This window comes from Zalophus californianus, chromosome 17 (assembly GCF_009762305.2).
Source record: "Zalophus californianus isolate mZalCal1 chromosome 17, mZalCal1.pri.v2, whole genome shotgun sequence".
Classification (NCBI taxonomy): domain Eukaryota; kingdom Metazoa; phylum Chordata; class Mammalia; order Carnivora; family Otariidae; genus Zalophus; species Zalophus californianus.
Genome location: NC_045611.1, coordinates 59957944 through 59973335, shown reverse-complemented (window position 1 = coordinate 59973335; position 15392 = coordinate 59957944). Strand labels below are relative to the sequence as shown.

At 49.2% G+C, this 15392-nt stretch overlaps 1 protein-coding gene across 10 annotated transcripts in view; it reads right to left on the bottom strand.

The window, feature by feature from the left end:
* ZNF8 (zinc finger protein 8) overlaps positions 1–15334 on the bottom strand; it is a 39715-nt gene extending 24381 nt beyond the window's left edge. Inside the window, exons 1-6 of one of the 10 annotated variants that reach the window (XM_035725169.1) lie at positions 14825–15334; positions 10564–10672; positions 9018–9613; positions 5460–5552; positions 3534–3660; positions 3146–3229 (exon numbers count right to left, since the gene is read on the bottom strand). In XM_035725169.1, coding sequence (XP_035581062.1) covers positions 3146–3229; positions 3534–3660; positions 5460–5504 — 256 coding nt within the window. In that variant the 5' untranslated portion in view covers positions 5505–5552; positions 9018–9613; positions 10564–10672; positions 14825–15334. The remainder of the gene's footprint in view (positions 1–3145; positions 3230–3533; positions 3661–5459; positions 5553–9017; positions 9614–10563; positions 10673–14824) is intronic. The other 9 variants (XM_035725172.1, XM_035725171.1, XM_035725175.1 and 6 more) reach the window with 9 other exon arrangements.
* Positions 15335–15392: the final 58 nt, after the last annotated feature.

Genomic DNA, 15392 nt, shown 5'->3' with positions numbered 1-15392 from the left:
TTGTAATTTCATGCAGGATATAAAAAAAAAAGGAGATGGATCAGTGAACAGGGTATCAGTGATAAAATGTAAAAAAAGGCAAAGATAATGAAGAGGTGACCCAGGAGGACTGGTCCCCAAAGAGGGAGAAGAGGAATTAAGAATAAGTAGGTAAAGATTAAAGAAGGGATCCACAAAAGAATTGGACCTAAAGGTATATAGCCTTCAATAATCACAAAGATATCTACATTCTAATTGCTGGTACCTGTGAATACGGTACCTGATTTGGAAAAAGGGTCTTTGCAGATGCATAAATTAAGGAAACTGAGATAGGGAGAGTATCTGTGTGGACCCTAAATGTCACCAGAAGTGTCCTTATAAGGGGGAGGTAGAGATTTGATACAGAGGTGATATGAACACAGAACAAAGAGATTTGAAGATGCTGGCCTTAAAGACTGAAGTGATGTGGGCATAAGCCAAGGAATGCTGCAGCTACCAGAAGCTGGAAGAGGCAAGGAACTGATTTCCTCCTGGACCCTTCCAAGGGAGCATCATGACTCTACACCTTGATTTCAGCCCAATGGTATTGATTTCAGGTTTCTGGCCTCCAGAACTGTGGGAGAATCAATTCATGTTGTTTTAAGCCACACAACTGGAAATCTCTTACAGCAGCCAAAGGAAATTAATACAGGAGCCTAACTGGTACCTCAACCTAGATTACTGACCCCAAATCTTCGTCTATCTATTTTCTGATTCTGGATCTTGAAACAGGATCCCAAACACCAACACTGACTTAATATTCTTAACACACCATTTCTACTATTTCTTCCAGGCTACCCACAGAAGAAAAGCTCTTTAACCACTCTGTAACCAATGCCACAGACTTCCCAGAAAGGACTGTAGTACTCGAAGCAGTAGCTGGCCAGGGTGGGCTGCAAATGGGCTTCACTAACTAGCAACTTCCAAAGCTCATTTTCCTTGATGGTAAGCCAGGAATAAAAATCCTTAGCTTACAAGGTTTACTCTGATGCACAAATGAACCGATATGTGAGTCCCACAGGGTGCCTGGCCTGCAGTGCACTGTTAGCACATGGTACCATTGATATGGCCACCCTTGTTATTGTTCTAACAGGGATTCCTCCCTCTGTTGAAACACTGGGCCTCTAATGAGTGGTACAGGTACAGTGGTAAGGTTCCCAGCTCAGGACCTTGCCTGGGTCCTCCAAGATTCCCCCTTTACTTGTCACTCTTCCCGTTTCAGTCGTGTAGCCACCCACGTCTAGTACTATCGGGGCCTCTGAGCAAGTCCCCATGCTTCACTCTCCATGTCTGCTAAGGACACAAGGATCCTCTGTTTGGTAAAATATTAACTACACTCTGTGGCCCTCCTTTGACTTCCAGGGGGACATTTCCCTCTTGGACAAAGTCCTTATCTGAGCCCAACACCCTCCACCACCAACACTGTTCTCCTTCCCAAGATTCTGCTGTGTTCCTTTTTGGTGTTGCCTTGGAATCCCTGATGATGAGAACTTTTTCGAATGAAACAATGACCCAATGACAGGGAATGAAAGGGTATTTGGAGACAGGAAGAAGGAAAGAAGTCTTTGGGGGGCTAAGATGTGTCCAAGTTGTGCCTGGTCATTGGAAACTGGGCAAAGGAGGTCAGACATTTTATACAGTGTCTCCGCCAAAATTGCAAAATGAGGAAAACAGACTGTATGGGTCAGCTAGATATCTATGATAGATGAGAAGAAAGACACTGCCCATAAACTGAATCAGAATGGCATCATTTGAAGGACCAAGGACAAGTAAAATTAGGTGACACTTCAGAGGAAAAAATAACAGAGGCTATAGGTGAGAGTTACAGGGTAAGAAAGAGCAGGAACACACAAGATAAACCAAACGCCTCTGGCTAGGGGAACGTCAGAAGGTGGTGTGAAGGACACACATGATGTTTACTACTAACTGAAAGCAGCCAGTTAAGAAAGGCCACATACTGCATGATTCCAACTACAGGACATTCTGGAAAAGGTAAAACTAGAAAGAGTAAAATAACCAGTGGTTTCCAGGAGTTAGGGTAGAGGGAGGGAAAAACAGGTGGAGCACAAAGGATATTTAGGGCAATGGAACTACTTTGCATGATACTATAATGATGGAGATATGGCATTATACATTTACCCAAACCCGCAGAACGTACAACACCAAGAGTGACCCTAACGTAAACTATTGATCTCTATTGGTAATGTGTGGATACAGCTTCACCCATTGTAACAAATATACCACAGAATACAAGATATTAATAACAGAGCAAACTGTGTGTGTGTGGTGGGAAAGGGTGATTATAGGAACTCTGTACTTTCTGCTCAACTTTCAGTAAACATAAAACTGCTCTAATAAATAAAATTTATTAATGAAAACAAAACAACAACAAAATCAGAAGCAGCCCAATTAGTTGGGGTGATGAACATGTTCTAAAATTGATTAATGTGATAGATGCACATGCTGTGAATATACTAAAATCCTTTGCATACTTTAAGTGAATGAATCGTATGGCATGTGATTTGTATCTCGATACAGCTATTAAAGAAAAAAAAAAAGAAAAGCGTTCCAATCAGGCTGAGGACATATAAGGAGGTGGACCTATGGGATGAGAAGACATGGGAGAACAAGTCCAAGAACTGATTTAGTAGGAACCCCTCTGGAAGGAATAGGTCCTTGCCATTTCCTAGGGTGCACAAGTTCTCACCACACCTCTGGATCATCTAGAAGTTGTAGGAATGTCCACCATAGAGGAGGGATGGACACCAAAGAACAGGGGAAAGACCAGGTGTGATGGGGAGACCTGAGGAGCTGCTGCCCTGCATGGAAGTCAGGGTGAGGGACCAAAGAAAAGGGGGGCACAAGGACCTGGGAATAGATGAAGAAGCTGAGGGGTGAAGATCAAAGGGAAGATGGGAACAGAAATGAACCCACACATGAGGAATGTTGGGACAACTGTGACATGTGTTTTTCATGGCCTGGGGACAGAGGGACAAGCCTATGTGGGTGAGAATGTGGTTGCCTTGGATGCAAGGAGCTCCGTGCTCCTCCTCCCCTCCTCAGATCCAGGGTCCTGCAGGAAACAATCTCACCACGTTGACTCACCAGCTCTCTGGACTGCACTCACCTCGGGGAGGTCCCTGTCCTGCCCTCCACGGGTCTTGTCCTTGCTCCAGCCAGCTGATCACAGCCGGTTTGGAAAGCAGAAGCCCTGGTCAATGGGGGAGAAACATAGGACTTTGTGCTCTGCCTAGAGGAGGAGAACCGTGTCCTCTGGCCCAGCCCTCGGTCCCTGGGGTCAGACGTGGGTGGATTAGGAGGGCCCTCCACATCCCAAGGAAACTCCCAGCAAAACGCTTGGCTCCTTTCAGACAGAATGAGTGGCAATATTCAGGACCTGTATCTCAAAGGAAGTTCTGGAATGCTCTGGTGCAGCCTAGGCAGACCCTTAAGAAGAGCCAGAGCTTTGAGTCCCTGAAGCAGAAAACTGCTGTGATGGGCAGAGTTCGTCTTACCCAGAGAGACCAGGTGGCTGCAGGTCTCCAGAGTCACGCTGCGGTACAGTCTCCTCTGGGCCAGATCCAGCTGTCCCCACTCCTCCTGCGTGAAGGTCACAGCCACATCCTTGAAGCTCACAGGTGGCTGAAACATCACCTGTGTTACCATGGGGCTCCGCCTCCCCAGTGAGGAAGTCGGGTTAGGGGGATGGGGCAGCACTGGGAGGGAGAGGACGTGGGCTCAAGATGACATCTGTGAGCACTCATGGGGTTCCCACCTTTGGGATCAGACACGGACCCAGTCCCAAGGTGTTTTCACTTCCCTCTGAGTGTCTCATCTATCACTGGTCACACTAGTGCTTCTGATTTTTTTGTAGTACGAAACAACAGGAACCCCACTCGGAGATCCCCACCCCTAGCTTCTCTACAAAAATCACAGATTTGAAGCCAAAGAGCTTGTTCTAAATCAGGGATCAGCAAACTTTGGCCCACAGGACAAATCAGGGCTATGGTATATATACATATATATATGTATGTTTATTTATTTATAAGATTTTATTTATTTATTTGACAGAGAGAGACATAGTGAGAGAGGGAACACAAGCAGGGAGAAAAAGGCTTCCCGCAGAGCAGGGAGCCTGATGAGGGGCTCAATTGCCAGACCCTGGGATCATGACCTGAGCCAAAGGCAGACGCTTAACAACTGAGCCACCCAGGCGCCCCAAGGGCTATGGTATGTTTTTAGAAGGCTAATGCCATGAGCTGAATTGTTTCCCCTCAACCTCACATGTTGAGGGCCTAACCCTCAAAGTGACTGTATTTGGAGACAGGGCCTTTATAGAAGTAATTAAGGCTAATGGAAGTCATAGGGCAGGGCTCTCATGTGATAGAATTGGTATCCTTATGAGCAGAAGAGGTGACACCAGGGGCCTTGCTCCCTATCACGTGAGGATCCAGAGAAGGTGCCATCTGCAGGCCAGGAAGAGAGTCCCCACTAGAATGCAACACTGCTGGCACCTTCATCTTGGATTTCCAGTTTCCAGAACTTTGAGAAGATAAAAATGTCTGTTGCTTAACACCACCCAGTGGTATTTTGTTATGGCAGCACAAATGGACTAACACAGGTAAGAACTGAATTTTACATTTTTAAAGGACTATGTGAATAAAGAATGAGACAAAGACTGTGTGTGGCCCACAGAGCCTAAAATAGTTCCTACCTGGCTCTTCACAGAAAGCACTGGGTCAAGCCTGCTCTCAAAGGCTGAGAGGCAAACAGCCATGTGTCCTGGCCTTGGGGAGCCAGGCCTGAGTTGGCATCTCAGCTTCACAACTTACCTGATGGACACCTGGACACATCCCTGAACTCCTCTAGCATGAGCTGCCCTCCCTCATGAAGACAGCCCCCTGCATCAGGGAGTCTCACAGGACACGAGGGGAAGTAACCCCCTGGCACCCAGGAAGCACAAAGACAATGTGTGTGGTGTTGTGATGCTAAATGAGGCCAGGGACCCACCCCTTACCCCACTATGTGCTGTACTGTGAGCCATCTAAGGGCATCTGTGGCACTTTAAGGGGACACTCTTGGCTGCCCTCATGAGTAGTCTTAGTGAGGGTCAAGGGTCCAGGGTGGCTGAATGGAATATGGAGGCTTAGTTCTGCCCATCCTCAAGAGCCTGCTGTGCAGCCATCACAAAGAGTCTGAGCCAGAGACCTGTCCCAGGGAACCAGGTGTGGAAGACTCACGTTCAGTCTGGTCCTAGGAGCTCCTGGCTCATCCATACAGAGTAGGTGCTTCATCTACAGAGAGCCTTTGGCTTTCACATGAAGGCACAGGGCAGCATTACAGTGCTCTCATGTGCTAGCCCGAGGAGGTGGGTGCTATTCCTGGACCCATTTTTATAGCTAAGGAGACTGAGGCAAAGAGAGAAAAGGTCTCTAACTCACCTGGGATGGGACCGCATTGAGAATGTTCTTCCATTTCCTCCTCATACCTGAAGAAGCTGTCGTGAGCAGGGCAGAGGTCCTCAGGAGGCAGGGCTGGTGAAGCAGGAAACAATCAGGAATTCAGCCCCACTTCAGTAAGCCCACATGACTGAGCCCACTGTCAACCCCAGACAAAGGAGAGGGCTGCCAGTGCCATTTGAGGAACATTCCCTTAGGGTATGAGGAGTTGGTAGACAGGGCTCTGACCAAGTGCCTTAAAAAGTCCAAGGCCCTGGGCACCTGGGTGGCTCAGTTGGTTAAGCAACTGCCTTCGGCTCAGGTCATGATCCTGGAGTCCCTGGATCGAGTCCCCCATCGGGCTCCCTGCTCAGCAGGGAATCTGCTTCTCCCTCTGACCCTCCCCCCTCATGTGCTCTCTCTCTCTCTCTCATTCTGTCTCAAATAAATAAAAATGAAATCTTTAAAAAAAAAAAAAAACTTTAAAAAAAAAAAAAAAGTCCAAGGCCCTGAGGTCAGCTGTGGCAGCCAAGCCAGTTTTCCAGATGTGGAATGGGCCAGCCTGCCCAGATCTGAGCCTAGGGATGGACCTGGGCTATCCCAGGCTCAAGAAAAATGCCCAGGCACATGTGGGTATATCTGAACTGCGAGCCCACAGATACACAGCCATTCCTCAACACCCAAACAATGGACTGGCCAGTTTTTCCTGTCATTTCAAGAGACTAAATCGGGGGAGGTAGAAGCAGAGAGTTAAGACAACTGTACAATTTTAAAATATCCCAATGAAACATCAGCTGATCACTCAAGAAAACTGTACAATTTTTGAATACCAGTGAAACATGATCTGGCTTCAAAAAAAAAAAAGAAAAGATGCACCATTTTTTAAGTATCACAGTAAAACATCAGCTAGTTTCCAAAAATGGGGTTGGAGGGCTGGGGACAAGGAGGGTGAAAATCCCCAAGAGGACAGCGAAGAGCACTCTGTGGGAGGGTGCTGTCCCAGGTGCGCACTCCCCAAGCCACCGTGAAGGTGCAGGGTGCTGCCCCGCTGTGTGTGGGGGGCGCATCTATCGTCCGATACTTTACTGTGTCATTGCTTCCCATACTCTACTTATGTAACAGCTTGGCCGCAGTCATGTGACTGTCCCACTGAGACAGCCAGACAAAAATCCTGCCACATCTTGCCTTAAACCCTTCCCCATATTTACCTCCTGCTCCCCCACTTGTATCAAAAGCACATCTACACCGGTGTGCACACACATACCATCTATCTAGTCACTGGTCATTCCAGACGACCCAACATTCCAGAAATGTATGCTGCATTTGTTCATATGGAGCTACTGCTCATTCTGCCAGATGGCATCTTTCATTGGTATGGTGCCATCCAGGTCACAAAGAACCTTGGACCCTCACCCCCTTGAAACAGAACAGGTATCACGTGGGCTGGAAGCCCAGGGAAACCCAGGCCTCTCATTCGTTGCTTCCAGGAGGCAGACACTTGCTGATCTCCCAGGACTGAAGGCTAGCATTTTTCTTATTCTACTTTATAAAACCCATTTCCCTGGAGAATCAAGAATCAAGTCACATACCAGGGCAAGTGTGCTCTCTCCATGCCTCACGTTTTTGGCAGTTCTCACCTTTCCTTCAAATGTTTGGGTCAGTTCCTCAACCAGTGTCATCTCCTCTTTGAGCTTGTCCAGGTGCTGGGGTTTCTCTTAGGTCCTGAGCTCCCTGGAGAGCGTGTTGGGGGCCACTCCTGGCCAGAGCCAGCAGGCGCATAGTGCCTACAGATGGGCCAGGACCTCAACACTTGCAGCTGCTAAAACCACAAAACCCCAGAGGCAGCTTCCCACTGTGCTCTCTCGTTTCCAAGACAATCTGTTTTGAGAACTCTACTGCTTCCAACACAGCCGGGGTCTGAGAACTCCTTTCCCAAACTTAATTCTGCAGACACTCTTTTCTGGCCATCACCTTCATGGTGGGTCCCAGTCTCTCTGTCACACAAACCTAATATCCTTCAGGCAAAATGAGCACTCAAGTCCTCCGAGAATCACTATAAAAAGGAGAGTGCTGGGCTACCTGAGCGGCTCAGTTAAGCATCCTACTCTTGATTTCAGTTCAGGTCATGATCTCGGGGTCGTGAGACTGAGCACCGCCGTCAAGCCTATGCCTTGGGCTCTGCGCTGGGTGTGGAGCCTGCTTAAGATTCTTTTTCTCCCTCACCCTCTGTTCCCTCCCCTCCCTCCCCCTGCATGCACTCTCTAAAAATAAATAATAAACTTTTAAGCAAGCAAGCAAATAAATAAACAAATAAATAAATAGAGGAGCGTGCTGAGTAGCCAGTTCACCATTGAAGCAGAAGACAATGGCTTCAAAATGCAGGGTTACCTCTTAGCTTGGCACTCAGGCCAGTACAGATGAGGCAGCAATAACCATGCAAGAAATGGAATCCAGAATGATTAGAATAGCTGTCAAATAAAAAATTTTTTGGGGGGGGAGGGGGAAACATTTGTATCCCACTAAAAAACGTTTAAAGCAGAACATAAGTCTGTGACAAAATGTTCAACTTTCAACTTTTAGAGCTGGTGTACACATTTACCTGACTCCCAGCATTAACTTAAAAGAACAGAACCACCCCCATACCAAAAAAAGTAAAAGTTCCATCCATCCACAATGACGCTGGTATGTCCACACTGTCCACAGCACACACCTAATACAGTGAGTGTGCATAACAGGTTGACTCAGCAGGCCTGGGTGGTCCATGCCCCACACATTCCAAAGAAAGGCCTATTCCCTGACCAGCTGCTGGGAGGTTACCTCTGAGCCCCTGGGGAGAGCCTACCTGATAAAATGTCTGTTTGCTTGGGGACACCCCTGCAAAGTGAGTCTCAGGCTCAACTAAAGGACAAGGCCACAAAGAGAAACATCTCTAGGAAGTGTGAGAAAGTTGGCCCTTTCTGTACAGCAGTGGTTCTCAACTGGGAGCAGATCAAGGGACATCTGGCAATGTCTGAAGATGTGTGGTTGTCACAACTTGCAGCGGGCTGAGTAGAAGAGGCAGTACTCAACATTTCCCCTACCAGAGGATGACTCCGCTTCCAACATCAATACTGCCAAGGTTGAGAAACTGCTCTACAAGGGCAAGGCTGTGCCCCAGGAGCACCAGGACTCTTCAGCTCTGGGCCAATCTCACAGATTAGTAGAGCTGCAGAAAATCTGGCTCACTCAGCCCTCTTTATTTTCATCATCTTCTCTTCCTGAGTAAGATGGAAAACTCAGAAGCTACTTAGGACAGAAATGACGGCAAACTTTGAGGACACTCACCTCTCACTCACCGGAAAGAGAACCCACACAAAAGGCTGTCGCACACCAGGATGCCACTAAACCTGTGTCTACACCATCCTTTCGTCTGACCATGGCACAGGGCACCTGTCTCAGCTGATCCCCCCTTTGCACACTGATTAGGGTTTTGCAAAATTTTTGACCATGTCTGTGGTTGGTTGACTAACGGCCCCCCAAAGATTTCCATGTGCTAGTCCCCAGAACTTGTGAATATGTTACCTTGCAGGCAAAAGTGACTCTGGAAACGTGATTTAGTTCAGAATCTTGAGATGGGGAGATTATCCCGGATTTTCTGGTGGGCCTGATGTCAACACAATGATCCTGATAAAGAGGGAGGTAGGAGGGTCAGGGATGGAGGTGATGGCAAAGTAGAGGCTCCTGCACCACAAACCTACACATCGTCTCTAGCCGATGCACTGCAGACCACTCACGTATGTACTTCCTAACCCGGAAATGTTTGACTCTCTGATCTTCACATGTGTACTGAGAATACAGGAGGTTGAGCTGGGACACTTGAAGTCCTTCTTGACCTCTCCTTCACTCTCACTTGTCACATTCAGTTACAAAGACCCAGGGTCCCCAAGTTTCAAATATCACGTAACTCTCCACACCGTTGGTCTCTGATGTCTGGCCTAGCAATTGCTTTTTGCTTGGCTTACTGGAGAAGATCCGACTGGGTCCTATGGCCTGTCTTTCCCCTTTCTCCCAGCAAGCCACAGGGGCCACGGTAGATTGCAGCTTCTGTCACTGTGTGCAGCTTCCCACTGTCCTCAGGTTAAAGTTCAAATTCCTCCACAAGCTCTGGAAGTTACTTCCTGGATTAAAAGGGCACACATGGAGCGCTGGTTCAGACAATGAGTTGGGAAAAATCCAGTCTTTTCTCCCGAGTTTCTCCTTTATGCCAATATTCCTAACACTTCTGACCCTTCTGCTCACCAAACATGTGGGTTTTTTCCCCATACCAAACACTTCTCTGTGACACCAGATCTCAACTCAGATCTCACTGGTTAAGGGCTCACTTCCACAAGACTGCCCCACCCACTTCAGATGCCAATCACAAGGAGCAGGTCCCCAAGTTACCCACAACTTCTGACTTAGCTACAAATTGAAGATTCCCATGACCTCCTCCTCCTTGGATCCAATTATTTGCTGGAGTGGCTCATAGAACTCAAGGGAACATATACATCTGCCAGTTTATTAAAGTATATGATAAAGGATACAGACGAACAACTAGATAAAGAGATACATGGGGTGAGGTCCGTGAGTTTCCCGAGCGTAGGAGTTGGGGTGTCACCTTCCAGGAATGTGGATGTCCCTCTGCCCCTCCCTCAACTCATGCTTGTTCTCTCCCTCTCTCACTCTATCTGACAGAGAGAGACACAGCGAGAGAAGGAACACAAGCAGGGGGAGTGGGAGAGGGAGAAGCAGGCTCCCGCGGAGCAGGGAGCCCGATGCGGGGCTCGATCCCAGGACTCCGGGATCATGACCTGAGCCATAGGCAAATGCTTAACGACTGAGCCACCCAGGCGCCCCTAAATAAATAAAATCTTTAAAAAAAAACAACAAAAACAAAAGACATGCAAGAGACACAGCAGGGACAAAAAGCAGCACTGATATCTCTATGAATGAGCAGAAAGTAAAGCAAACTGTTGGTGGATGTGGGTGGGGTCTGGTTTCTGCAGCATCGGAGTATGAGCCATGCTCTAGGCTGGGCTTTGCCAGAGCAACGGCCTTAATCTTAAACTAGAGCCACAGTCCCCCTTACCTTACTTGCTGACAAATCTGCTGACAAACCCTTCTATGGATGAGCAAGCTGCTTGCCTGGTGTATTAGTTTCCTGTGGCTGCTGTAACAAACTGCCACAAGCACAGTACCTTAAAACAACAGAAATTTATTCTCTTACGGTTCTGGAGGCCACAAGCTTTTCTGCTGCTGCTTTTCTTATTTATTGCTTTTTTATCTCTGTGATTTGTTCTGAGAAATGGGTAAGCTGAGACTTTAAAACCTCCAGGAGAGCCTTCTTAAGTCATCATTTTCTTTTAAAAAAGTCAACAATAGATAAATGCAAAGGGTCTGAATAGCCAAAGCACAAACAAGGGAACAAACATTCAGGAAGCTGCCCTGCCTCACCAGAAAGGAAAACTGAAATGTGGTGACAAGAGCTATTGTGAAGGGAATTTGTTACAAATGCAAAGCAATTCTAACAACAGCCAATGCATAACAACAGTCTGAATTATCAAGAGTCTGACTGCAGGAATCCCATCATAAAAAGACAGAACAGGGGCACCTGGGTGGCTCAGATGGTTAAGCGTCTGCCTTTGCCTCAGGTCATGATCCCAGGACCCTGCTCAGCGGGAAGCCTGCTTCTCCCTCTCCCACTCCCTCTGCTTGTGTTCCCTCTCTCACTGTGTCTCTCTGTGTCAAATAAATAAAAATCTTAAACAAAACAAAACAAAACAGAACAAGTTTTAAGTATGAAGATATTGATAAAATGATAGTAAAAAAAAAAGGATGTGGTCTAAACTTTAGTGCACTATCACTAAGAGAAAGTCATTTTTTAGGGATAAAAGTTGGGCTGTAGGAAGATATAATAATCTTGACTATTCATTTGCCCAACGGATACTATAGCAAAAATAGAAAGCAAAAACTTGGTAACATAAAGATGAGAAAAACTACATGGAAAACATCAACCTACATTTTATTTTTTATTTTATTTTTTAAAATTTATTGTCAGAGAGAGAGAGAAAGCATAGCAGGGGAAGCAGCAGGAAGAGGGAGAAGCAGGCTCCCTGCTGAGCAAGGAGCCAGATGTGGGACTCGATTCCAGGACCCTGGGATCATGACCTGAGAGGCAGGCAGACGCTTAACCGACTGAGCCACCCAGGCGTCCCACGTCAACCTACATTTTAGAATTTGACTGATTAAGAAGACAAATTAGAATACAAAATAAAATTTATATAAATTTAAATTAAAATATAATGTCAATATGAATTGTATATAGAGTTATTTATTTACACACTTGTGTGCTAGATAGAACTGTTTGGTTTGCCCAGGGAAAATTAACCGTATTGTCCCCATTTTGTGGATGAGGCAACTGAGGCAGAAAGAGCTTGAATAAAACGTAGTCAAGGCCTAATGGCTGAGGACTAGGAAACCAGGAGCTCTACAGCCCACTGCCTTGAGCGCACTGCCATCCTGGTTCTCTGCCTCTCCCTCTGGTACACCCTTGCCCAGGCCACTGCCCCTGCCCTTTCTTGAATCCTCCATCAAGGACCCACCTCTCAGCCTCTCTCTCAGGAGCTCTGCACAATCTGCCTCAGGCTACTGGCCACCCTCCCTGCCTGACCCTGATGGTTTTTGAGTCCTAGGTGGTATGAGACCATCTCTATTGCACCCACAGCAACCAACCAATCCATGTTCACACTCACCCTTCCTGCCCGACCCTGATGGTTTTTGAGTCCTAGGTGGTATGAGACCATCTCTACTGCACCCACAGCAACCAACCAATCCATGTTCACACTCACCCTTCCTGCCCGACCCTGATGGTTTTTGAGTCCTAGGTGGTATGAGACCATCTCTACTGCACCCACAGCAACCAACCAATCCATGTTCACACTCACCCTTCCTGCCCGACCCTGATGGTTTTTGAGTCCTAGGTGGTATGAGACCATCTCTATTGCACCCACAGCAACCAACCAATCCATGTTCACACTCACCCTTCCTGCCCGACCCTGATGGTTTTTGAGTCCTAGGTGGTATGAGACCATCTCTATTGCACCCACAGCAACCAACCAATCCATGTTCACACTCACCCTTCCTGCCCGACCCTGATGGTTTTTCAGTCCTAGGTGGTATGAGACCATCTCTATTGCACCCACAGCAACCAACCAATCCATGTTCACACTCACCCTTCCTGCCCGACCCTGATGGTTTTTGAGTCCTAGGTGGTATGAGACCATCTCTATTGCACCCACAGCAACCAACCAATCCATGTTCACACTCACCCTTCCTGCCCGACCCTGATGGTTTTTGAGTCCTAGGTGGTATGAGACCATCTCTATTGCACCCACAGCAACCAACCAATCCATGTTCACACTCACCCTTCCTGCCCGACCCTGATGGTTTTTCAGTCCTAGGTGGTATGAGACCATCTCTATTGCACCCACAGCAACCAACCAATCCATGTTCACACTCACCCTTCCTGCCCGACCCTGATGGTTTTTCAGTCCTAGGTGGTATGAGACCATCTCTATTGCACCCACAGCAACCAACCAATCCATGTTCACACTCACCCTTCCTGCCCGACCCTGATGGTTTTTCAGTCCTAGGTGGTATGAGACCATCTCTATTGCACCCACAGCAACCAACCAATCCATGTTCACACTCACCCTTCCTGCCCGACCCTGATGGTTTTTGAGTCCTAGGTGGTATGAGACCATCTCTATTGCACCCACAGCAACCAACCAATCCATGTTCACACTCACCCTTCCTGCCCGACCCTGATGGTTTTTGAGTCCTAGGTGGTATGAGACCATCTCTATTGCACCCACAGCAACCAACCAATCCATGTTCACACTCACCCTTCCTGCCTGACCCTGACGGTTTTTCAGTCCTAGGTGGTATGAGACTATCTCTATTGCACCCACAGCAACCAACCAATCCATGTTCTCACTCACCCTTCCTGCCCCTCTATTATCTGATCTGTGCAGATAAAACTGCCTCTTAATTCACTCCGATCAATGGCCGTAGACTTCACCACCTTCCTGGCACACAGACCCCTCTGAGCCCGCACCGTCCCAAATGGCGCCCTTCAATTTCTCAGGGGAGAGATTTTCCTTCTGCTCAAGTAAACTCTCCTGCATCCCATGCCCCGCCCCCACCCCCGCAGCGACTTCCGTGCTCCGGTTCCTCACAGCTAGGCCCTCAGAGCAGCCAACACGCCAGGGCCCCGTCTTCACCCTGTCCATCCTCTGTCTGGCCTCTCACTCCTGAACACACACTACAAATGTACAGCACACGCAGGAAAGCCGACCAAGATTCTCCACCTATCTGTCTTGTTCCGACACTGCTGCCCATCCCTGGGCAGCCTCCTACTGCCTGGGGCCACTTCCACCCTCCCAGCCTCTCCTTCCTTGTCTGGAGGAATCTGAGGGCAAGCGCTGGGAAAGCCACTCTGCAGTCAAAGTCCCAGCTCCACCACTCGCCTCTGTAGTCCCTAGTTCTTAAACAGACCGTAACCTCCCTAGGCCTCCGTTTCTTCTTCCGTAGACATCTGGGAGAAGAGCTGGCCTGGTGGCGTGGCGCTGCTGCGATTAAACGAGTTGCACTTACGGAGCTTAACGTCATACTGACACACAGGACACAGGAGATGCAGGCACACGTTACACTTGCACATACAAGTCCCCTTCTACTCCCCATGCTGGACCCGAGAAGGGGCTGGTGTGGCAGGGTCCCTCGCTCTGCAGGGCTGGGCGCAGGCTGCTTTCTCCTTCCTTTTCCAGTTTGCTCTTTCCCTGCCTGGGGGGGGGGGGGGTCTCAAGCGCTGCCCCAGGCTTCACGTCCAGCCCAGACCTCCCTGCCACTGCCATTTCCTCTCCCATTTCCAGCCCTACATCCCACAGACTCCTCCAGTCAACGCAGCTGGGTGACCGGGAATTCCGTGACCTCCATCCTGGCTCCTCACTGGAAGCGGGACTCAGAGTTCTCCTCAGCCACTCCCGCTCCCTTCGCATTCTCTCTCGCACTGAGTTATTCCTACCGCCAGATGCTTCCACTCTGAGGCTCTCCGAAACGCCACTCGAAGCCCTTACGCACAGGGCAGCTTCACGTCCCGGCTCCTCACACCTCCAGCCCCCCCCCCCCCCCCCAGCCAGCCCCTCACACGCGGGATCAACGAACACAACCGATACCGGCTCCTCAACACCGTAGACCCAGAGTCGGCTGGTGCTCTACCGGGACTGCCTCCAATTCTTAGTTCACTTGGAAAACATGCACTTTGTCTTCAAACCGAGCTCAAGATCACGTACCGGTGGAAGAAAACGTGTCCGAGTTCTGAGGCGGGGCTGGATTCTGGGGAAGAGGAAGCCTCACTTGCCGGGTCCGCCGCCGGCCGGCTCTGCGCTACCACCTCCCGCACAGAGCGCCTCCGGGCAGGTGGCGTTAACGAACCGAGGGAGGAAAAAAAGACGCGTCTGGGCGGGCAGGCCCCAGATCCCCTGAAACCCTCAACAGCGGGCTTCCTTTGCAGCAGGAGGGCTTCTGCCCCGGAGGAGGAGAACCTCAGACAAGCTCACATCCGGCCGCGCTCAGCCGCAGGCGCGGTCCTGGCTGCACCAGCTTCCGCCCTGTTTCTGCAGCCGGAGGGACTCGCCTCTGACAGGCCCCTGCGCAGCGCGGCGGGAGAAGGGACCTCAGCCCGCCCCGCTCCCTCCTCCCGCGCGGCCCGCGTCAGGGCGGGCCGCCCCGGCCCCGCCCAGCCCACAGCTGAGCCTCCACGCCGGTCCCGGGTTTCAGGCTCACCTGAGCGCACGGGGCAATGGCGGTGCTTCCGGTGGGCGGCGGAAGTGCGCGCGCTCGGCGCAACCAACTGCAAGT